At 52.5% G+C, this 24,946-nt stretch overlaps 1 protein-coding gene across 1 annotated transcript in view; it reads right to left on the reverse strand.

The window, feature by feature from the left end:
* Positions 1-24,946, reverse strand: part of SRRM4 (serine/arginine repetitive matrix 4) — a 97,465-nt gene that overhangs the window by 17,815 nt on the left and 54,704 nt on the right. Inside the window, exons 2-7 of the mRNA XM_087828403.1 lie at positions 11,952-12,098; positions 8,969-9,055; positions 7,515-7,586; positions 5,254-5,280; positions 3,838-3,888; positions 651-749 (exon numbers count right to left, since the gene is read on the reverse strand). Coding sequence (XP_087684529.1) covers positions 651-749; positions 3,838-3,888; positions 5,254-5,280; positions 7,515-7,586; positions 8,969-9,055; positions 11,952-12,098 — 483 coding nt within the window. The remainder of the gene's footprint in view (positions 1-650; positions 750-3,837; positions 3,889-5,253; positions 5,281-7,514; positions 7,587-8,968; positions 9,056-11,951; positions 12,099-24,946) is intronic.

Below are 24,946 nucleotides of genomic sequence, written 5' to 3' on the forward strand. Positions count from 1 at the left end.
GCTCCGTGGGCATCCGCCCATCGCCCGCCCACCCGCCCCGTCATTCATTCTTTCACTGTCTCACGTGCTCAGCTGACAAATGCTTAGTCACGCACCTGACACTGCGTCAGGGGCTGGGGATGCAGCTATGGAGACAGGGAAGGTCCCTACCCTGATCTGGTTCAATGCCCTTCACACATCTGTGTGGTTGTCTGTCTGTCTGTGTCTGTATGTGACTGTGTATGTCTGGGCGCGTCTGTCTGTGTTTTCATGTTTGTCTATAAACACAACCGCAGATTTCTGTGTGTCTTTGTGTATGTGATTCAACCATCTGGGAAACAGAGGCATCTTATTAACTGTCACTCAGAACTTTTTTTGGGGAAAAAAAAAACCTCACAAAAGTGACAGAGATGCCTTCTGCAAGCCTGTTGGATCTAGACCTGGCTGCCCTGCCTGCAGTGGAGACCAGAGGACTTTCTGGCTCTTCAGAAGGGGCGTATGTGGACTCTGGCGGCCCCTTAGCTCTGAGCCGCAGTAGTAGTAAAACGAAACCCTCTCGATCGGCACGACACCCGTAAAAGCCTCTTAAAGGGCCTTCGCAGTGCGCTGAGGTCGCAGAGGGCGGGCTCTGGGCAGCGCTGCGGGAGGAGGCGGTCTGGGCGAGGGGTTACCTGCTCTCACAGCTGGAGGACCGAGACTCCGAGCTCTGGGACCGCGAGGGGCAGTGGTGATGGCGGTGGCGGTGAGACTTTCGGGGCCGGCTTCGCGATCTTGGGGGTCAGGGGGTGAGAAGGAGAGAGTCAGAGGAGAGAGAGAGACTGATTGGTTGATTCTGATGTTGTGACACGCATTGTCCTCTGTTGGAGTCCCTCCCAAAGTTATGCATCTCCCTCCACCTCACCGGCCACAACACCCTTGCTCCCCACGTGGGTATCTGGGGTCTCTAACCAGCCGTGCTGAACACGAGTGAGCAGAAAGGGGGTCCTCTGGAGGAGGCGGCCTAGATGGCTCAACCCGCACCTGCTGGAAGCTGGAAGACCACACCCTGGGCAAGAACATCCCTTCCACATGTCACCTCTCCCTCTCCTAAGGCAGCAGGAGTCTCCATCTCAGACAGCTTCTTGTGCCAGTCAGGTACCATAATGGTACCGAAATATCAGCTGAAAGGCTTGAGTTAAAGAAAGGAGTGGCTTTGCCTCCAGAATACTGGCGTGGCACTGGGCTTTTTAATTTTTCAAGTGAATGTAGAAATACAGATTTTTTTTTTTTTTTTTAATGTAAAAGATTCCTATTTTAAATGGAGGCTCATTTTTTAAAAACAATGACACCGTTTGGGGCAAGCAAAACACATTTGCAGAATAAATGAGGCCTTTGGGCTGCCAATTTGTAACCTCAGACCTGGAAAATTAAGTCCAGATTCTTCCCATGGAGTCAAAAGCCCGCTTTCAGAATGAGTGGCAAACATCATCAACAATGAAAATGACAATAATCACGACCGCTGCCACTAAAATTGGTTCTTTACCAGTTACTTCAGCTCCCTTTCAGCAATAGCAATGACTCAGAAGTAGAAGGGGCAGTGGTCACCGAGGACATACAAGGAATGTCAGTGGCTTGGGCCAAGCCGGGAAGATAGTGGGAGTTAGAGATGACTTTGTTGGTTATCCCAACAAAGGACTCAGGGATTCTTGTAATGTGATCATCAGACCATTGCCCTCCTGTCAAGTCCAAACTCTGACCTTGAATCCCAGCCACCTTCAGGAGTCACCCCGTCTAGCTCTCCAGCCTCCTTGCATGATAGCTCCTGGCCTGGCCGGCTCAAACAGCATCGAAATGCTTGTATTCTCGTTCATGCATTTCCCAGTTCACAATGTCCTTGTGTTGGTGATAAGGATGACAGGTGACCCATAGCTAACACACACTGTGTGCCTGGCATTGTGTTCTAAGCGTTTTCCTTAAACGGACTCAACCACTCCTCACAACAGCCTATGGAGTAGGTTCTCTAGTACACCCATTTCACAGATGAGGAAACCAAGGCACAGAAAGTCTACAGAACTTGCCTAACCTGCAACCTAGAACAGTTCCGCCTCCATTCTCACCCTAACCCAGACACCCCCTCCTGCAGGAAGCCTCCCCTCCCCTCATCACCATGCTCTCTTTCCAGCACCAGGGCTCCCACTGCCCCCTGGACTTCTGTCTGCCACCACTGTGCTTCGACCTGTCCCTGCCCATCTCCTGGGCCCCTCTGCACCGTGAGCTTCTCGAGGCCAAAAGAACAGCTGGCTGACCTCTGTCCTGGGCCCGGCACAGGGCCTGCCACGTGTCAGGGCCTCACTAAGGGATGTTGAATAAAAGGTGGCGAACTCACACCAGGGGTCACTTGTTGAAAAGCAGCCGGATATGGGACTTGGCAAGAGTGACCGCCCCTGATCTCAGGGCACCTTGCTTCTCTTGCTCTTGACTTCAGCTTTTACAACCTTTCTTACGTCCTGCTAGCGATTTCCAGGGCTCATCTAACTCTTGGCACCGGGGAGGGCGGCCACCTTGCTGCCCTCGGGCCGTCAGCCCTGGTCTCAGCGGATCCCTCCCAGTGCTCTTAGGGTCTGGGCCCAGCCCCTGGCTCTGGGGTGTCTGCGCTGCAGGACTCGGAGAATACGCTCTCCGTCTGCGCTTGGCAGGAAAGCACATGCAGTACCTATGACCAACAATCCCTCTTGACTTGAGCAACAAGCAGAGGGTGGGGAAGTTCTTCCCTGAGCTAACCCAAAGCTCTAACGCTTCCTTCTGGAGCTTTCCCCGGGCACCGTGGTGGTGGCTGAAATGCCCTCCTTTGCACTGACCTTGGGTGAAGTGACCCTTCGGAGCAGCAAAGCCGAGCGCCCTCCCTCTGTGCCCTGCCTTTCATCCCACTGCCTTTGATCCTCCTTTTAGAAGCTTCTTGGCAGGAGATAAAATATTAGTTGATTGGAAAACGCACGCGCTACTGTTTGCAGGGTATAAAGTAGGTGGGCTGTAACCAAATTTACTTTTAATTTGGCTGGGAAGTGAACTCCACAGGAAGCACTGACTGATTTGAATTTCTACCACCGGCTATAAACCTTGAACCAGCTGGGGCCCCGAGACGGGGCAGGAGCTCAATGACATCTCCGTGCCCCGAGCGGCAGCAGCCAGGCTCAGACTCGAGTGCACACTCATGCACGTGCATGCACGTGGCCTCGCCCCTTTAGCCCCTTGTGCACACAGCACACGCGTGTGCACACAGCACACGCATGTGCACAGGTGAAAACCACCCTACCCCCCCCCCCGAGTGGGTGATGTACACAGACACACGGGCAGTGCACCCTCGGTGTGCACAATTCACACACAGCGGCAGACAGTGCACCTACGATGCACACTGGACACGCTCATGCTCACGTAAGCACGGGCACACATGATGCGTTCGTGTGAACACAACTATAACACACACACTGTGTACCCATACCGCATACATTTGTACACATGGTTCGCACAAGTGTTTTCACGATAGAAAAGTGTACACATTTACAAACAATGTGTACGCTACACATATGTAAACTAGATAAAAATAAATACACAAAACATGCACGGAAACACAGAATTCACACACAGTGGGCACGTCGGGCACACAAATGCACACCCTTCACTTTCATGCACACACAAACACACATGCACACTCACGCATCATATACGCCACCGTGTGCACTCGGAGCAGGTCCACACACGGCTCTGTCGCCCCCTGTCCTCTCCCCGTTCCAGCTCATCAGGCAGCTGTCACACTCTGGCTGCCTCCCCAGGCCCCTGCCTCCCCGGGCGGAGAGATCATTCCCGGAGGCCTCTACTTACTGCTTTTTGTGCCTCTTCTCTTCCCTTCTCTTGCTTTTGGGGCTGGAGGAGCTAAATGAGAAATGAATGGCCGATTAATTGACAGATGCAAAATTCCCGTTAAAAGTAAACATAAACAAGTAGTTAAAATGCTCAACACACAGGGGCCGTGGGATGCAGGCTGTCTGGGGACAGACACCCGTTGTCTCCAAGACCAGAGCAGTCAGTGCCGACTTTTTCACCAGGAGGTTCAGCCAGAGGCACTGGCCCCCACGCACAGGGAATGGGGTGCGGGAGATGCTGGGGTCAGCACTGGCAGCTTCATAATAACAGCAGTAATGAAGGTAATAATAATATCTGCCATTTTCCGGGGCTTTATTGTAGAGCGGACGTCCTGCTAAATACTTTTTGTCAATAATCTTATTTTATTTCCCCTGAAACCTATGGGTAGAGGCACAAATTGAGTAAGGACTCATTTTACAGATGTGGAAACTGAGCCTCAGATGAGCCAAAAAGCTTGCCCGGGATCACGCAGGTGAGCGGGGCTGTGGCCACAGCCCAGGGTCCCCAGAGCCCATGCCCTTGGCTGCGGTTCAAGCCGGTTCCGAGAGAAGAGATGGACTATTCAAGGAGACACCCTGAAGCCGCAGGAAGCCTGGCAGACGCTGAAATGTTCTGCCCGAGACTATTCAAGCACCTGGGGTTTATTGTTTTGTTTTGATTTTAAGCCAGAGGGCTTGGGGAGTGGACAGCTGAGGCCCCGGCGGGTGAACGCTGCTCGGTAGTTCAGATCAGACTGGCTTCAGGGACCCGCCGGGAATGCAGGCCTGGCCTAGTCCCGGGAACAGGAGGATTGTTTTTGTCCCACTGAACTCGGACCCGGACATTAGCCGCGGGGTCTGTCTCCACTTTGGAGACTCAGCCCGGGCAGTGGGAGGGCCCAGGACCTCACTGAAAGCTCCAAGTTCGTGTCCCGGCCCCACTGCAGTTGCTGTGTGGCATCAGGCAAGTTACCCGCCTTCTCGGAGACCCAGTTTTCTTGACTGTGACATTGGGCCACCGCTCAGCGTTTTCAGTGCAGTGGGACTCGGCCTCTGCCGCTCGGCCGGGGTCTGGGAAGGCTTTGGTGGGGCGTCTGGGGCTGCTCTTTCTCTACGTGCCCCACCCCAAGGTTTCAATCGGTGCCAAAACAAACAGGCTGAGGCAGGGGTGGAGACACTCTCCAGAGAGGGGCGCCTGAGGCCTGGTTCAGGAGCAACCGCCTTGCCTGGTGGAAGCTGAAAGCTGCCTTGGAGCCTGCAGGGCGACCAGGCCAGGCCTCCATTTGGGAGGAAACAGCACGGGAGGATGGTGAGGGTGAGCCCGAGAGCGGGCCTGGGGCCCCCGGCTCAGAAGGCAGGGGTGGGAGCAAGCAGCGGGAGGGGACAAGCCTCTTACCTGTGCCTTCTCTTCTTGGAGAACGGCCTGGTTGAAGGGGAAAAGGGAAGGGAGGCAGGGAAGAAAATTAAAACAGGTGAGTTTGAGGTTTCTTTTCCTGAGATTAACATATCAGTGGGACTTGGGGGTCAGGACATCCGGCGAATCTTCCTCCACACGGGTGACACTGTCTGCACTTGGAAGTCCCAGATCAAAACCTCCCAGTGCTTCTGTCTTCCCCCAAATCGTCAATAAGCCCGTCTGTGTTGAGGCCGGGCGAGGCTGGGTGAGGGTGATGTAGGAGAAGGCCCTCTGCCTCCTCCCCTACGCCCAGCCTCCCTCGCATCTGTCTCTCCCTAGCTGGGGACTCGTCACTGTCATCATCATCATCATCACGGGACAGCCAGCTTCTCGCTGCGTGCCAGGCTCCGTGCCACGCATCTCTCACACGCTCTTGTTCAACCTTTCCCCCAAACCCCCTTGTGACAACCATGTCACAAGGCACTGAAGCTCAGAGAAGATAGGTAAGTTGCCCGAGGTCACACAGCTTTCACCCGAGTAACTCCCGCTCATTCTTCGGGGCGCCTCCTCTCCACTCTCACAAGCTCCGAGGGAGCTTAGTCCAGACCTCGGCATATAACTACCCATCTCCGCAGCTAGAATGTGAGCAGCTTGAGGGCCGAGTCACTGTTCTGTTCTCGGGGTCCAGAATCCTCATTCATGAAACATAACAGGTATTCAATCAACAGATGTAAAAAATGGAAATTTTTAAAGCCCTGAAGCCTTTTTAATTGATAGAAAAAAAAAAAAAATCTCAATGCACCCTCCAGCCTTAGCTCCCATCTCCAAAAAAGTCAACCATCACCAAGCAAACATTCTGAGAACCTGGAGAAGCTGGGCCAGCAGTGGGGAGGGTGGTGCTCGGTCGGGAAGGGTTTGGGGGGCACCCGCCCCAGCTTCTCCTAATCTCGGGCTCGATGGCCCTTCCCACTAACCCTCCGGGCCCTGGGCTGGTGCAGCGGCGGCAAAGCCTGTCTCTAACCTGGCACAGTCTCTCTCACAGGGGGAGACCCGTGAGTGAGGAGCCACGTGGCTTCCAGGACCCAGACAGGGAAAAGTCGCCCAGACTGGGACAGATTATCCAGCGCAGGGGACAAGATGGTCTCCGGGCCGGGCGGCCACGGTTCCCAGCACCAGATGAACAGCGTTTCACGCGCGGGTCTGCCCAGGTCCTGCCCAGCTGACCCCTGAACAACACGGGTTTGAACTTCACAGGCCCACGTATACGTGGGATCTTCAACAAACGCGTGCGGTGCCGTAAATGCATTTTCTCTTTCTTGTGATGTTCTTAACGCCACTTCCTTTTCTCTAGCTTGCAGTATTGTAAGAATACAGGATATAATACGTAGAACATACAAAATATGTGTTAATCGATTATGTTATTGGTAAGGCCTCTAGTCATTGGTAGACTATTAGTAGTTAAGTTTTGGGGGAGTCAGGCGTTATAGATGAGTTTTTAACTCTGGGGGGGAAGGGCCAGTGCCCCTAACCTCCACATTGTTCAAGGTCAACTGTATTAAACACAAACTCAGCATCGATTGGAGCGTCTGGGCAGGTGGTGGACATAACCGGGGAAATCAAACTGAGTTGAGACCATTCTGGCAACAGGGCTGAGATGGGACCACACCCCTGAACTGGGGCAACTTTGAACCAGGGGTGACATGCCGGGGGGGGGGGGGAAACGCAATGAACTCTTACGTTCTGTTCTGTTGTGATTAATTGCACAAGTAATCCACCACTGAGGTAGGGAAATCGGGAGGTACATAAGCAAAAAGAAAATATAAACCCCTCTTTTCCTATTGTCCACAGTCCACTACAGCCAATAACTCACACGGGAGCCTCAGCCTCCCTGCCCCCAGGCTCCGTGGGACCGGGAACTGCGTATCCTGCCTGGGGCCCATCAGGGTGCTAGACCCTCAGGCGGCTGGTCCCCAGACACCCGTCTCCTTACCACCCAGCCCCCCTCTGGCCTAAGTGAGCTTCAGTGGGCCTCTGGTCCTCACAGCTACCGTCCCATGTGGTACAAGATACAAAACAAAACAAAAAACAAAAACAATTCACAGATAAATATTTTACATAAATGAAATGCTTCCACATGACCTCTTGGTGCCATCCACTCTCGCCCCCACCCCACCCCACCCCACCCCACCCCACCCCACCCCACCCCACCCCACCCCACCCCACCCTGGGCATCCCTGTTCGCAGAGGAGGAAGGACAATACCTGTGTCGCTTGTGTTTCTTGGAACTTTTCTTTTTCTTTTTCTTGACAGGTGATGGGCTATATGACGGGGACCTGTGGGGGAGGGAGACGCTCTTCAGAGGGAGGTTCTTAAAGGCCGGGTTTGGTTTCATAAAGACCCTTCTCCAGCCCCGATGGAGGTCTCAGCTCTTTCAGGGACACTCACAGAGTGATACCCAGACTGATAATAGCTTGTATCAGTTTGAAATGTCAGACTGAGGTTCAGGTGACCCGAGTCCCAATCTCAACTCTACCACCAATTCATGAAGTCACCTTGGGTAGGTCGCTGCTCTCTCTGAGTTCCCCGCCGACAAAATGCCAAGGTGGGAAAAGATTAGGAGTTTCAGACTCAATGCGAACAGGGGGGCTGTCAGGTAGCATAAATGGATGAAGCAGCCTGGGTGTAAGACAGTAAGGGGTGGTGGGGACTGTGGTCAACCAGACAGCACCTGATGCTTCTTGCATCGGCCGAGGGTCCCGTGTGGGAATGCAGGCCTGGACCTCCAGAAAATCTCCTTTTCTAAGCCACTTGCCCCAATTCCACCTCTCATGCTACAATGGCTGGAATTCAGGGTCTTCACACACATTCCCGCTTGGGTCCTCTTAGAACAAGGCTAAAGGGGTGTCCTGGAAACAAGGCCCCAAAAAACCTGGAGGCGGGACCTGTCATTCAGACACTCCTCTCTGCTGCCCCCTGCAGGCTTCTTCAAACACTGCCTCCCGGCCTTTGTGTTTCTCAACTGGCCCTTCTAAGGTCTGGAGCACTGGATATACTTTTAGTCTAATCAGTGGCGGCTTAGAAGAAATTCTGGAAATCTTTTTAAGTACAAAAAAAAAAAATTTAAAAGAAATTGTACATAGAGGGGGAAAATAGAGTACAAAAGAGTCCATAGCTGGCAAAAATATAAAATCCATTATCCTTGGCTTAAACGTGCTAGGTGGGTGTGGTGGAACCAACTGAGGAGCCTGGAATCCCACCCCTGTAGGTTCTGTCACCCTCTCTCTGTGCCTTTCTTTTCTCATCTCTAAAATGGGGACAATAATGCTTGCCGGGTAGATTGTGGTCATGGGTAAAAGAGATCGTGGAGGAGGGCACAGTGCTTAGCACAGCCCTCCACACAGAGACAGTTCTCAAAAACACACACAAAAAAACAATATTCATGGTCATGACTACGCTTCTGATTAACTGGTCATTTACTGTGTGTCAGACACTACGACAGCTTCTTCCACATCTGTTTTTTCATCTAATTCATAGAAAAATCCCAAGAGGTAGGTATCATTACCATTTTGTAGAAGTGGAAACAGAGAAGCGAAGTGACTTGCCCAAGGTCACACAGCTAATTAAGAGGCAGAGAGGGGAACTGAACCCAAGGGGTCACTGCCTGACTCCAAAACCCCTTTTACCCCGGTTTGGTGCCTTCCTTTGGGGGCCTCACCTCCTTCGCTTCTTCCGGGTGGATTTCTTCTTTTTTTTCTTCCCCCTGGAGGAAGGTGGTGGCGTCCAATCTTTGTCGCGGGAGGCACTGTGGGGAGCACGAAGGCTGGGGTTAGCAGACTCAGGGCTCCCCAAGCCCCCAGTCAGGGCTGTCGCCGCCATGGAAGAAGGACCCAGAGCGAGTCCCTAATGGCCACCTCATGGACAAATTTGGTCACACTTCAGACTAAGTGCCTCAAATAAGGAGCTAATGCCGACCTAATGAGACAGACGCTGCACGTTACCCAAACACCAATTGATTATTTAAAGCAGAATTATAGAGGTTAACTGCTCCTTAATAGATTTATTATCGGATTTGCAAATGGTTCACCTTGGTAAATAAATTGCTTTTTAAATCATGAATCGGCAGTTTGGCCCCTTCCCTCCCCAATACGTCTTGTCCATATAGTTCCTGCTGGAAATGTAATCGGAGGCCTATATGTTAAGTGGCAGTTGATTATTAATAGTATATTTGCTGAGGTCTGATGTAATGAGATACATATCTTCCATCGCCTTGCAGAACCTCAGAACCCTCCACTCTTCAGGAATAATTATTTCCCATTCAATTAAATTCTAATGCTCAGGCTGCAGTTAAATGAAGTCGAGTTATCTCCTATTATAATTGGGGCAGGCTCCAGGGATATTTTAAAAACACTATCCCATGGCAAGGGGCGGTGGTTGGGGCTGAGAAACTGCTTGGAAATTGAAACACGCCAATCCCGTTGGACTACGGCGAGAAAATGTAATATTAATAAGAATATTATTGTCATTATTAGCCATAACACAACTACAGTTTATTCACTTATTACGTGCCAAGCGTTTTATATACTTGGATGCTTGCAAAACGCATTGGTGGGGGGCTGATTTTTTTTTTTAATCCTTACCTGAGGATATTCTCTCCATTGCTTTTCAGAGAGAGTGGAGGGAGAGAGAGAGAAACATCGATGTGAGAGAGACACATGGATCGGTCGCCTCCAGCACGCGCCCCGACCCGGGCCGGGGATGGAGCCTGCAGCAGGGCACGTGCCCTCGGCGGGAATCGAACCCGACCCTTCCGTCTGCAGGCCGGCGCTCTGACCACTGAGCCCTCGGGCCAGGGCGGGCGGGGAGTGTGGGGGAGCCTGGTTTTAATCGCCTCATTTTACAGGTGAGGAAAATGAGGCTCCGCAACTTGACGGGGCGGCCCGCAGCTGCAGAGAATTGACCAGCGTCCGGCCGGGAACTGACAAGGTCGGTGCGGTTCCCGCCCCGAGCGCTTTCCCACAAAGCCAGCTGCCTTCTCCAATCTGGTTCCGTGCCATGCTTTTGGAAATCACCCAGCTCTTTACAGAACATCATAAATGCTGCCATGTTGAATTCCATTCCAAGAATCTTGGTCATTTTGGTGAGTTGGGAAAAACCCCCGATAAAGTGGTGACAACATATGCTAAGGTCCCTGCATCACCAGTATAGAAACCATGGAGCTAGAGCCAGAACACTTGCAAGAGAGTCGCTTTTAGCAGGTTAAACATAAATGTCATAGGGATTAAGTACTCAGCTACTTCTTAAAAAAGAAAAGTTTTTATTGATTTTAGAGAGAGGAAAGAAGAGGGAGAGAGAGAAACATCAGTGATGAGTCATTGATCGGCTGCCTCCTGCACGCCCCCTGCTGGGCTGGGGATCGAGCCCGCAACCTGGGCCTATGCCCTGACCGGCAATCGAACCATGACCTCCTGGTTCATAAGTCGATGCTCAACTGCTGAGCCACACCGGCTGGATGTACTCAGCTACTTAACTACACTTACACGTTAGAAAGCACAGAGGATACCACGCATTTCCGGGAAGCAGACAGGCCACCTCCAAATTTTTCCTTCAACAAGTGCCTGACGCAGAGGAAGAGCCTAATACATATTTGGTGAGTGACCAAAGGAGGAATGAATGGATGACATAATTTAGCCGCTGGTTAAATCATCTTGTTTTACATAAACATTTCCCAGTATAACAGCTGCCAGGCCTTGAGGGAAAAATCCCCCAAAATATCTAAGAGGGGAATAAAACAGGAGGCCTGTGTCCAAAGTGTGTTGCAAGGGATGCAGGCGCTCACTCACACCATGTGTCCTAGTCCGGCACAGAGCGAGTTCTCAGTAAGTGCAGTTTCTCTTATCATAAGGATCATGACCATTATTGTCGCTATTAATTTTCTTACCATTATTACTGTGGCTTTAATCACATCAGAGAGAGTGGGTTACAGACAGGAGAAGAGGGGAAGGGGCCCAGACGCTCTACAGTCGAAGTGACAACACGGCATCACTTTTCAGGTTTTCACGCCCAGAACCCGCTTTTCTGGCTCCATGAGACTCCGGCTCAAGTTTGAAGCATCCCTGGTATCCTAGGCCCACTGTCAGGATCGGCGCGGCGCGTGCCCGGTCTGATTTAACCCTCACCTGACTTTGAGAATTAGACCTCAATATTCCCATTGTACAATTGTAAAAACTGAGGCCCAGGGAGGAAAACTAACCTGCCCAAGGTCACTCAGTTAGTAAGTGGTAGCTAGCTCCCCTTTGACCGTCTGGGAGACAATTGCAAGTAAGGAAATTCCCTTTTTCCTCCCTTCTCTCTCCATTACCCTCAGTCTGTTATGGAAACAACCTTTATCCTGTTTCTGGGAGTGAATTCCCCAGATCTGATGTTGAACTTCACTTCTCCAAGCTGACAGGACTTAAGTGTTTCTCTCTCATTGAAATCACAGCCTAACTAAAGCCCGTAGCCAAGACGGCAGCCTGGGTGGAGTAGCAAACTTCATCTACAAAGGCCACTCTGGCTTCCCAAGCCACTTCTTAAAAATCCAGGTTCTTAACTAGAGGTCCTCGTTCATCAGCCTCAGGGGCCTACGAATCCTTTAAACTGGCATCCTCCACTTGAACTTCCTCGCTGGGCTGGAGAGAGGAGCCGGGGTAGCATCTCACCTGCGAGCTCTGGCGGGACTGAGCTCCCGGCAGGCCTTGTCTCTCTCCCAGCTGTTGGTGCCTGAGGCCTCAGGGGCCAGATGCTGGCTCAGCTTTCCAGAGGGTCCATCCTGAGCTAGAACCCTGGGGTTGCTCTGGGGTTCTGTCCTATAGGGGCAGAAATAAAGAAGACAAGTGTTAGAGTATGTCAGAGACCCTCAGTGTTCATCAACCTTCACAGACATCCTAGTATTTCTCAGCTTCCCTTGCAGTTAGGTTGGGGCCCACCAGCGAGTGCCCCTCCCTGCGCCCCTGCCTGCAGATTCCAGATTCCAGGTCCAGCATCGATCCGAAACGTCAGCGTTTCTCAGGCACCCAGCTCATCAAGATTGGTTTTATGACTCGGGATGAATGCATCTGATAAGCCCCTTGCTTCCCCGGGCTGCCAGGAGAGCGGGCCAAGCCCAGTCAATATTGAAGGAAGGACAGCAAAAACACATCCATCTCTGTCAGCTGCTTACGGTGCATCTTTAGAAGTGGAGCTGGGAGATGCTGCAAGCCCAGGAGGAATGAACATTCTAGTCAGGGCTTCCCAGCCCTCCTCGCTGCCAACTCCATGCTTCCAGAACTCCCCTCCATCCTGCCCAGTTTCAATTTTCCCTACACCTCCCTGCCCCCTCCTCCTACTCTGAGGGTCTCATTTCCACGCCTTTGCCCAGGCCAGTCTATCCATGTGGAACGCTGTCCTGGCTCTTCTCAGACAGCACAAGGTTTGTAATGTCTGCCAAGCCCCCAGCAAGGCATGCCTCCTCCCATACTAGTCCTGGCCCAGGCTGACCTGCATTCATGAACTTGAATGCCCTGGGTGTCTGCAATGTGCCTAGGCCAGCTCAAAGTGCGGGGAAGACCTTTCTGAGGAAGCAACAGGGGAGCGGAGAGGGGAAGGATTAGGGGCTAGCCTCGTCGTTTGTGACGGTTTTAAAATGTGTTCACAGATTCTTTGACACTCCTGCCATCAAGAGATGGAGCCTAATTTCCTTCCCCTGAATACTGGATGGGCTTAGGGACTCACTTTTAATGAATACAATAAATTATGGAGAGTAGACTAAATTAGTAGAAGTGATAAAGTGTGACTTCCGAGTCTAGGTCGAAGAGGCAGCTCCTGCCTCGCTCTCTTGAACTGACCACCCAAGGGAAGCTGGCTGCATGGAGGGCCCAATGTGGAGGAGAGCCGAGGCCTCCTGCCGACAGCCGGCACCAACCAGCCGGGTGAGCCGGCCACCTTGGAAGTGGATCCAGCCCCAGTCCAGCCTTTGGATGAGACTGCAGCCCTGGGCGACATCTGACCACAATCACATGAGAGATGGTGAGCCAGCCACCCAGCCAAACTCCTGACTCACAGGAGCCGAGACATAATAACTGTTCATTGTTGTTTTACACCACAAAGATTTGGAGTAATTTGTTGCCCGGTCATATATGACTTCTACACAGGCATGTGCAGGAAGCCAGACATGTGCTCCTGGCAGAAGGAACAGCAAGTTCAAAGGCCCTTGGCAGACGCAAGGAACAGCAAACAAGGGCAAGAGTGATACGGGGCAAGATCAGAGATCAGGCCTTTGCAAGTCCGAGGAAGAACTCTGAGCCCTCTGGGACTGGGATGGGAAGCCTATTGGACAGGAGAGTGGCACGGTCTCCTTTCAAGGTGTTCCAACACTTTGCTTTTCAGCTTTCTTAAAACTGAGAGAGACCCCGGGAGCACGTAGGGTGGGGTTTCCCAAATCTGGCAGTCATTAGAGGCCCCACGGAGCTTTAAAAAAGTCCAGATTCCTTGTTCCCATCTTCGCTGTAATAAATCAGTCTCAAAGGGGTGAGACATGGAACCTGTATCTTAAAGAAACATCCCGTATTGGATCATGAATAAAATACGAATTGGTTACCAGAACTAAAAGGCTCCGCATGATCTGGCCTCTGCCCTGCTGCAAACCCTACCTCCTACCCCTCTCCCTGTCCCTTACTCTCCGCTCTAGCCACATGGCCTCCCTGCTGTTCCTCAAATGGGACAGGGCCTTTACTCAGGGCCTTTGCTCCTTCTGTTCCCTCCACCTGGCATGCTGTTCCTCCAGCTCTCTGCATGGCTGGCTCCTTCCCTGACCCTCATGTAACCTCGTCTTTTTACCTGCCCCATCACTGTGCCTTCCTTTCGAGCACTTGTTACTATTTGAAATGACTGCTTTATGTGTTTCTTTTTTATGTGTCGATCTTCTGGGCTAGGTGAGCTTCAGGAGAGTGGGAACTAGTTTCTTTTCTCACCACTGAATCCTCAGGGATATAGGGCCTGACAGAGTGTGCCCTTTTGCTCAATAGCCATTTGTTGAATGAATGAATGAATGAATGAATGAATGAATGGTCAGATGAATTCTGATGATGTGAGAACCATGGATCAGATTCAACCTCTCCTTACATATAAAGAAGCAGAGGCCCAGGGAGAAGGAGCAGTCTGAGGTCTCACAGCACGTCATCAGACTAGGACCTGAGCCCCATCCGCCCCCCTGTGCAGCCTCACCCATCTCCCTTCCCTGCCTCCAGCTCTGCATCCTTGCAGGGTTTTAAGAAAAACTCTGTGCTCCGTCTTTGCTGAGGAGGATCGGCAGCTGCCCCGTTTTTTACCGCACAGCCCTTCGATGTGGCATTAAAGAAATACTTGAAAGAAGGCAAGATCTTCCGGGGCCAGCTGAAACAGTGAAGTCAAGGGCTGCATGCTCCACTTCACAGAGGGAGGGAGGGAGCCCTGAGTGCCGCGTTCCACAGGCCTCCCCACTCCGCTCCTCCGCTCCCGCTAATCAGAGACCCGGAGCTTAGTTGCTGCTCTCTGTAGTCATGGCAACCAGCAGATTTACAGCCTCTGATAAGAGCTGGGGCTGAACTTTCTGCAAAACTCTCCGAGGATGCCTAACTCCCCAGCCGCTTCCCCTGGTTTTCTCTCCCAACAAAGTGCTTATTCAGCCCAGGGCTGGGCACAGGTTCTGGTGCCCTCAGCACTAAATTGAGTTGAACACCGTTTGGGGAATCTGAGATGAACAATGTTGCAGGGGAGCAGGAAGGGCCCCCAGCCCCAGCCCACCTCTGACAGAGTGGGGAAACTGAGGCTGGGAGAAGCAAGGGGACTTGCTCAAGGCTGCATGATGGGCGACTTATGTTAGAGCTGCAGCTGGGACCCTGGCCTTTTGACTCCCAGTCAAGGGCTCTTTCCACGTCACTTTGTCACAGCAGCCGCTGGCACGCGTCAAGAGCCTGCTCCGGGTCATACCCTGAGGTCAGCACTTCTCATGCGTATCTCATTGAAGTTTCCAAAGACACCCAGGAGTAACCGTGGACATCCCCACTACACAGATGGAGAAACTGAGACCCAGAAGAGTAAGTGGCAAGGACACCCTGCCCCGTGTGTTTATAAGAATTAACTGAGGATGAAGGAGAGCAATTTGGAAAACACTTGGAAAATGTAAGGAAATAGTGAGTGGGGGTGAAATTACCCTGCAAGACCGGGACTTGCCCTGTGTGTTTGGAGAAGGGGCTGTAACTCACGGTTTGGCCCGAATCTCATACTCCACACACAGGAGTGGCGCTTGGTCCTTAGGTTTGGGACATCCCTGACGCTTAATACCTCCATCCCACCAATACCTTCTCCTGGGGGTGCAGCATTTGCTAATCCAGGGTCTCACCTGATGCTGGCAACCCTCTGTAAGTCACTCAGTTTGGCGAACTTATGCCACAGGCATCTCACACCTTCACGTGCAGGTGACTCACCTGGGGAATCCTGATAGCATGCAGGTGCTGACTCAGCAGGTCTGGGTTAAGGCCTGAGCTTCTGCATTTCTAACCAACTCCCAGATGCTGCTGCTGGTCCCTGGACCACACTTTGAGTAGCCAGATTATAGATTTTTACAAAGGATGCGACCCCGAGGGCTGGCCTGGCCAGACAAGCACAGCCCTCTAACATGCTCTCTCTGCAGGCCATTGATGAGAGTGGTTCAGTTCAGTTCTCAGGGCTGAGAGGGTGAGTGTGTGAACAGGGGTGTGTGGGGGGGGGTGGTGGTGAGGGGGGAGTAAACACTGTTGTATATAAAAAATTGCCCAGTTCTCAAGTTTAGGTCAAAGGACAAAAAGAATCATATGAAGAAAAACAAGCTCAGCATTTTTCACCCAGCTCGGCCCAGCGGGTCAGGCCCCCAACCTGCCTGGGCTTTGCACTCTCATCTGGAACACATCCACCCGCCGCCCTCCGATCAACCCCAAATCCACCCCGTCATTTCTCCCTGCACAGGCTGGCCGGTCGATGGCCTACGTGCCCAGTGAGGGGTCAAACTGCTGAGAGGGAGGCGGCGCCGGATTCTTGGGCCTGCCTGAAACGCAGGCTGCCCCAGCTTGGGAACTGGCTGGATTCCAAAATGCTGCAGTTTTCCACTTGAACGAGTTGTAGACGATGATGCCGAGAAGGTGCCCAGGTCCCTGCGTCTCACTGACCCGAGTTCAAGCCCTGATTCTGCCAAGCTGTGTCACCGTGGGCAAGAGTAACATCTCTCGCTGCAGCCCAGGGCGCCCTCAGGACCTTTGTATTAGTTGGAATTGCAGACAGGGTTTAGATTCCTCCAGGGAGGGCGAGTTGCTGACTATATTTTCTTGGTGTGGGAAAAACTGTGCAACGTGAGTCCCTTTCGGGCACCATTGCAGCCGCTACCGGAGGGCACAGAGCAAACCAGATCTGCTGGGAGCGGGGCAGAAGCCCCCAGTCTGATGGGAAGCCTTGTGCCCGGGGTAAGAGGAGCCTTGGTTCAAGAGCTGAGAGTGTAACGACCAGTCCCAAAAGTGTTGCCAGGGACCATTCACTTGTCCCTCATTCAGTCACCGATTCAACAAATATTTACTGAGCACCTACTATGTGTGGGCACTGTCCTAGGCACTGGACAAACAGCAGAGAACAAAACAGGAAAAAATCTCTGCCTGGTGGAGCTTGCATTTTACTGGGATGGGCAGGGGGAGGAGGGGAGCAGCAAATTCACACAATTAAGTGGTGAACTTATAAATTATTGTAAGGCGATGAGTGCTGTAGAGGAAAGAAATGAAGCAGGATTAGGGAGACTGGAAATGCTGTTGGAGGTGGGCTGCAATTTTAAGTGGGGTGATCAGAGAAGGCATAGGGGAGAAGGTAACATTTTGAGCAGAACTTGAAGGTGATGAGAGAGTGAGCCTCGTGCATGCCTGGGAGGTGAGCATAACAGGCATATAGGGCACAGCCAACGCAAAGGCCCTGGGGTAGGGACATACTAGATGCACTGAGGCTAGAACAGAGGGCGCAAAGGGGAGAACAGTAGGGTGTGATGTCACAGAGGTGATGAGGGACCAGATCATGGACCGTCTAGTAGGCAAGAAATGGGCTTTTTCTCGGAATGAGATGAGAAGCCATTGCAGGATCCTGAGCAGAGGGGAGATATAATCTAGCCCAGGTTTTAAAGGGTCTCTCTGGCAGCTTGCTGAGTGTAGACGGCCAGGGAGCTGGATTAAATGCAGGAAGACCCAGGGAGGAGATTATTTATTGCAACAACTCGCAGGAGAGAAGCCAGGGTTCGGATCAGTGTTATCGCTGCCGTAGTGGTGAGAAGCGGTTCAGATTCTGGATGCATACTGAAGTTGGAATCAACAGAGTTTGCTCGTGGGTTGGATATGGAGTGTGAAAGAGAGGGGTCGGGGGTGACGGATGCCTAGGTTTTTGGTCTGAGCTGGGAGGGTGAAGCTGCCAATTAGTGAGCCTGGGTCAGCTGCCGGTGGTGGTCTGGAGCTCAGTTTGGGACATGTTCGTTTTGAGATGCCAGTTAGACATCCATGTGGAGATAGGTGGCAGGTAGGCAGTTGGGTCCGTGAGACTGGAATTCAGAGAAGAATTTAGCACTGGGGAAATGCATCTCAGAGGTAGATTTAGCATTTAGACAATATGTAGCACCAGGGGAGTGGATCTTCGGGGAAGGAGGCTGGAGCACCGGGCTAGAGTGAGGTGGGACGCTGGAGAGGTAGGTAAGCCCTGATGGCATCGTACCAGTGGGATTCGGGGATAACAAGATGACTCAGAGGTGTCCCAGCCACTGGGCTGGCTTTGAAAACGTAACTCGTCGGTGTCTGACTCCTCCCATCCATTCATTCAGATGCAGTGATTCGTTTATGGCCTGCCCGTTCACTCGCCCATTCCTTCGTCAGCTGTTCATTTGCTCACTCATTGTTCATTCACCCGCTCCTCTGCTAGGTGACCTTGGGCAAGTCTCTTTCCCTGTCTGGTGAAGCCACAGCCGGATGCACCTCGCAGGGCTGCTGTGAGAATGAACTGACATGACGCGCGTCCGGCGTTCAGATGGCGTCTGGCACGTGGCAGCACTTTCAATGTCCACGCTTTCCAGGAACGGGTCACATTGCTCTCCGGCCTCACTTGCGAAGCTTGCCCCTGTGGACCCACAGGCTGCTGATTCCGATCCCCTTTCTGCAAACAGCCAAGGCAAGGGATTCTGGGAAGGGGGAGGGCCGGGGGGTTGGAGTGCCCTTGAAGGTTCCAGGAGCTCCTGCCCACCCTGGGGCCTTGGCTGCCCACTGCCAGGCTGAGTGGCTACTTCTGAGGCTACAATGGTCCTTTCCCATTCCGTGCCGTGTCCCGGCTTCTTTCTCTCTCTCAATAGCCCAGGGATGAGATGTCTCCTCCTGTCCTCCCACAGTCACCCACTGGGCCCTTTCATCAGCCAGGGAGGGGGACTTCTGAGAATATGGCACAGTGGGGGCTTCGTGTTCTTGCAGACACACACACACACACACGCCTCCTTATCTAGGCTGAAGTTTGGGAGAAAATTCCTAACAAGCAGAGGGAGAGCTGCCGCTCACATCTGTAGAGAAGACAGAAGAGACAAGCCACAAATCTCGGTGGCGGGCGGCGAGCTCCTGAGGTCTGGGCTCGTTAGTTTTAAAATAACACGGCAGGGAAGTGAGATAAAGGGCTTCTTCTGGGAAGCAGGCAGACACCTCTCCTCACACGGTTGAACCAGCGAGGGGGCCCGTCCCTCCTCCCGAGTTACGGAAACAGAGCTTGCCGGCTGGGCCAGCGGCTGCACTGCCAGACCGCAGGGCCAGAGCTTGTCAGAGCCGGGCCAGCCCTCGGAGGACACTGAACTCAAGCCTAGAGAAGCTGAGGTCCAGAGAGGTCAAGGGCCACGCTCAAGGGCACTTGGCAAGTTAGGGGCTGAGCAGGGACCACCACTCGGTCCTCCTGCAGCTACAGAAGGTTGCTATTGGACAGATCCTAGTGGCAGCTATTGGACAGATCCGAGGCTGGTATGAGTGTTGGCTGCAAATGCCTCATAGGTGCCCCCTTCCAGAAGGTTCTGTCCACCTCTAGGTCTGGGAGAGGGAAGGCAGCCCATAGCCAATGAGCAATTGACAGAGGCTCACAAAAGACCTGCCCCCTTGCCTCGAGGTAGGACTAGCTCTACGGTTCAATTCACACTCCAGAGGTCCCCACTCCAGCGAAACTACATCTGTCCTTGGCTTTCCGCTCCTGCCCTGGCTTCCTCACTCCGCTTCTCCAGAGACCAGGCCCTCAACGAGTCCCGTGCACCCAAACCCGTCTCGGGCATTATGGCTCATGAATTCCACCAAAGACACGGACCCAGACCAAGGTTTTCTCAATCAAACTACTAAATGCAGAACAACAGTTAAGTACTGTCTGTCCGGAGTCAGGCGGACATGGGTTTGAATCTCTGCTTTGCTGCTTCTGGACTGTGTTGACTCACAGAGGCTGCTTGGTGTCATCAGGCCTTAGGTTTCCTACCTGAGGCTGTGAAATGTTAGTATCCCCTGCCTCAAGGTAACTCTAAAATGCTTAGCGCGTTTCCTGGGGAACACAGTAAGAGCTCAGTATGTGTTATCCGATGGTGATTGATCATGATGACGGTGGAGGTGGCAGGAGGAACGCAGAGTTTGGTCCATCGCAGCTCCACCAATCAGCAGCGAGCCCTCAGAAGTCTCCGCCTCTGCAGCTCCAGCACCAATCCCCAGCGAGTTCTCAAATCGCACCCTTTCCATTCACCCCCCTCGGGCTTGTCCCAGGGGCCCCATCTTTTGCCATTACCATTCTTCTCTGACAAAGGACGCCCCGTGGGAGAGAGGGATCTCTGGAGAGAGCAGATGTCTGGCTGTACACGCAGGGAGCGCTTCTCAATGCCAACCCCGGGCATCCAGCTGTCCCACCTGTAGGAAATGGCTCCTCCGGAGTAATTCTAATTAAGGAGCTGAAGGGAAAGGTCTGTCCCTCCACTGGGACTTTCATCTGCCTTTTAAAAGTCAAACCTATTAACCGCGGGATTGTGGGTTGATTAGAGAGCTCCATCTTTATTAGGCATCCAGCTACGTGACCGTCTCCCACCAACTCTGATGGGTTCCCCTTGGCTCCAAGAGGACTTGGGGAGGGGGTTATGGCAGGCACAGCCCAGGGGGTGTCAGGACAGCCGCTGCCTACCACATGGGCAGAGGTCTCTTTAAGATCCTTGGTTTCTCTGTTGACAACGGGCAGCAACTGAACAGCCAGGAGCCACCAGGAGCTTGGGCACGAGGCAGGCCGGAGGGCAAATGCCAGTTCTGCCGTTTTGAAGCTGAGATCTTGGACAAGTCACTTCATCTCTCTTCTGCAGAATGGGGTTCATGATAGTGTCCAGCCCGCAGAGATGATGCTAGTAAAGTGCTTAACACCATTCCTGGTGCAGTAAGCATTTAATGAACGCTGGCTGTCACGGTCATTGTAATTATTCATGGCAAATATGCTTTAGATCGGAAGCTCCCAACTTGGCTGTCTTTGCTCAAGCTCATCCCTCTGTTCTCAGGGTCCTCCGTTCCCTTCTCAGTCAGGAGAAGCTTCACACATCTTCCACGGCTCAGCTCAACCACCACACCAGCCCTTTCTGACCCCACCGCCCCTCTCCCCATGGGAATGAATTCTTTGCTCCAACAGCTCTTGGTAAATCCCTCCGGGATGCTGCAGCGTGAACTTGAGCGAGGTCCCTCATCTATCTGAGCCTCAGTTTTCTCATTTTTAAAATGGGTATAATACCTTTATGCATTCAGGTGGTTGTGGGACATATATACTTATTAAACTAAGCACGATGTCTTCTTATTATAATTGCAACTACTATTGAAAGAGGGTTGGTAGCTCCCGTGTGACTAAGGATTTCTGCTTGGTAAGGAGACCTATGAATGATCCTTTCCCAGTCATCTCTGAGGAGGGCATTGCTTCCAATTTGCCTGGAACATCTGGAGACCCCATAGACAGGGGATTGGGCCTAGTGACCTCTGGAGAGCTTGTCCAATTCCTAGATTTTTGTGAGTCACGCTCTTCTCTAGGTCGAAGTCATCCCCATCTTTTTTAATCTTTCTGAACACATCGGGGGTGGTGCAGTAGGGCCCAGAACCGAACACATGGCTCATAAGCCCCCAATTTAAGGATGAGAGTTGTCACCTCCAAACACAGCTTCTGAGCTCACAGGCTGAAGCATGGGGACGCCGACTCCCTCACCTCGCTGTGTTAGAGTAAAGGGATCTCACATTTATCGAGCACCTGCAATGTGCCAAATACCTCATCAGACATTTAAAACCCATTATTTCATTTCGGTCCCATAATAAGCCCTTGAAATGGGTATTGCAAGGGTTGATGAGAAGATGGGGCTCAGAGAGGTGTAGTGATTTGCTTAAGGACACAGAGCGAACAAGTGAGGGTGCCCAGAGTTCTTAAGGAACTGTGGCTGCATGTCCCTGGCCCCCAGACTGTGTCTCCGCGGGGTGTGGTGTGACTGTGTCCCTTCCTCCTGCTAACCACGTCCCCGCGTCCCCGCGCTGCCCGGTGTTCCGCCCTCCCTGTGTCCTCGCCTGCGCGGCTCCCCGGCTGCCTCCCGGCTGCCTGCCGTCTGCACAGTCTATTGACCAGGACGATCAATCAGCCGGCTCGCTCCGACAGCTCAAAAGCACCCCACCGGCCGACTTTCCCCCAGCGCCTCTGCGCAGACCGTGAAACCTCACTAATTTGGAATTTGCAAGGCTTTCTGGCACAGGATCTGCATCGCTCATTCCCGGGAAGCAAAAGTTTGGATGAAACGTCGCCACGTGAACCCCTGGGGGCTTCTGAGCAAGGTCCTGGCGGCCAGAGCGCCCCGTTTCTACTCTTTCCTCTTTGTTCCTTACCCCGGTTTCTTCCACCTGCATCCATTCCTATGTCGGATGATAACTGACAGAGCCATTATAAATGCTAATACAACCACTAATAATAGCAGTGGCCATTCGAGGAGGACCAGCTCTGCGCTGAGCACCCTTCTGAGTTTTGCAGTTGTTTGTTCCAATGATCTTCACCACAGTGATCACCCTCACTTCACCAATGAGGAAACTGAGGCAAGAAGAGGTCCTGCTAACAGGTGGTGGAGATGGAATTTGAACCCAGACCGTCTGCCTCCGGAATCCGTGTCCTACACCATGGTGCCTCTTGGACTGGGCACCGTGGGGGCCATGTATGGATCCTCTGAACCCCAACTGTGGCTCTCATGACTTCAGGGCCCATGGCCCTGGCTCATCTGTCCAGGTGTGTCATTCTCTGTGCCACCAAAGCACCTGAAGTTCTCACAGGGCCCTGAACAGCCCTGGCAGCTTGGCTCAAGGCATTCTCCCTGACAGACGCAGCACAGCTTGACCTTAAGGACGAGGCCTGGAGCTGGGCTGCCGGTTCGAACCCTGGTCCTGCTGCTCTGTGACCTTGGGCAGCTGACTTCACCTCTCTGGGCCTACATGTGGATAACAGCAGTGCCTACCTCACAGAGTTATTTCAGGGATTAATAGGGAGTATATGTAAAGCTCTTGGAACGGTGCCTGATGCATAGTAATTGCTCTGTTTACTAATTAAGAAATGGCATCGCTTGTCTTACTTCCTACTTTCTTTCTCTCCCTCCCCAGGCACTTCTCGAGCTTGTGCTCTGCTAAGACTGAGTATAAAGACTGGGCAGCTAAGTTCCTCCGGTCGAACACTTCGTCCCATAAAGCTCCCAGAGGAGGGCTGACCTGCTCCAGGTCACGCAGCTGGGGAGTGCCAGGGTAGCAAGCAGAACCCGGGGCCCTGGCATCTGGGCTCCAGGCTGCTCTGACGGGGCTCCTCCTGGAAACCGCGCCCCAGCCAGGGCTGCAGGAGGTGGGGGTGGGACCGGCGCAAGGATGGGGAGGCCCGGCTGGGCTGGGCGTTCAGGGCCGAAGGAGGGAAGCCTTCATCCCGCCACAGCTCCGGGGCTGAATCACCAGCCAGGGTGTTTGGCTCAGCATTTCAAACGCATCCTGATGCGCTGGAACAGTCTCAGGAAGAAAAGAGGATTTGCCTTTTGTTGCAATTTTAAAAGAAAGGGGAGAAGTAGCAAACACATTCTCCCTCCCGCCAGAGAGCAGCCCATCGGAGATCAATCAACTGTTTCCAGCCAGGGCCCCTGCAGGTCCGCATTTCCTCAGTTCCATCAGCGGAGAGGAAGGCGGAGAGATGGAGGAAGGGGTGACGAGGCTGGGGCGGTGGAGGTGCTGGAATTATCTCGGCGGGTGCAGGGAGGGGCTCCCCCGTCTGCCTTCACACCTAACAAAGCCAGGAGGAGTGGGGACAGAGACCCGGGCTTCCTTTCTTGCGGGAGGGTCTTGGCGTTTGTTCAGAGGAGCTGCAGACCCCTCCAGAGACCCCCACAGGCGTTCTGCCCACTCTTAACAAGCCCCGTGGAATAACAAGACTGATCCTGGCGCCTACAAGCCACCACCAGATGAGCATTTGGGGGCGGTTTCCAATGAAAATAAACGTATAAATACATGCGTCTTCATCATCTCTGTTGATAGCAGCTGAACCTTGTAGTAACCTTGGAGTTGTCCTTGACTTCGCTCCCAAACTAATGGTCTGACCTATCGGCAAATCTGGATGCCACCTTCAAAATACGCCTAAAATCCAATCACTTCTCTCCTCCCATGTGGCTACCACCCTGGTTCGGGTCCCCATCATCTCTCACCTACATTACTGCAGGGACTAACAGGCCTTTCTGCTCCTGCCCTTGCCCTCCTGCAAAGTATTCCCCGGCAGGCAGCGGGAGGGATCCTGTTAAAACTCAAGCCAAATCATGGCACTCCTCTCTTCAGAGCCCTCCAATGGCTTCCCTAAAGCCACACTAATCACCAGGCCCACACAATCTGGCCCCTGTTCCTACCCTTTTCTCCTGCTCTCTCTACTTCTGCCCCACTGGCCTTTCTGCTGTTTCTCTGACATGCCAATTATAATCCTACCTCAGGACCTTTGCACATGCCATCTCCACTGCTTGAAACAGCCTTCCTCCTGATATTCTCAATATCCACATGACTTCCTCCCTCATCTTCTTCAAATCCTTGCTCCAATGTCACATTCTCAGTGACATCTCTTCCCCAACACCTTATGTAAACCTTATTTAAAGTCACCACCCCTTTCTGTAGTATGTTATCTCTTCCTGCTTTATTTCCCTCTACAGTATTTATTGCCTTGCAATATAATATAACCACTTACTACATGTTTTTGGATTTTTTGTTGTTGATTATATGAGTCCCCCTACAACACACACACACTAGAACCTACATTCACGAGGGCAGGATTTATTATTATTGTTTTTTTGGTCTCTTTTGTTCATAGCTGTTTCTCCAGACTCTTGAATAGTGCCTGCTCCACAGTAAAAGCCCAATTAACATTTGTTAAATGAACAGGTGAGCGGATTCCAGGTTCCTCCTGCTGCAGAGTCCTTTACCCTGCACTGTGCTCTGATATGCTTCCCTGAGCAGGAAAGAAAGGTGTGGAATTAGGTTGCGTGCTGAGAGTGTTAACATCGTGTGACCTTGGGCCTATGTATGGGGTGCAGGGTATTGTGCATGTTCAACATCTGTTATACGTCTGGACTGTTTCAGGGGGGAAT

Source organism: Miniopterus natalensis, chromosome 20, assembly GCF_054644295.1.
Source record: "Miniopterus natalensis isolate mMinNat1 chromosome 20, mMinNat1.hap1, whole genome shotgun sequence".
Classification (NCBI taxonomy): Eukaryota; Metazoa; Chordata; class Mammalia; order Chiroptera; family Miniopteridae; genus Miniopterus; species Miniopterus natalensis.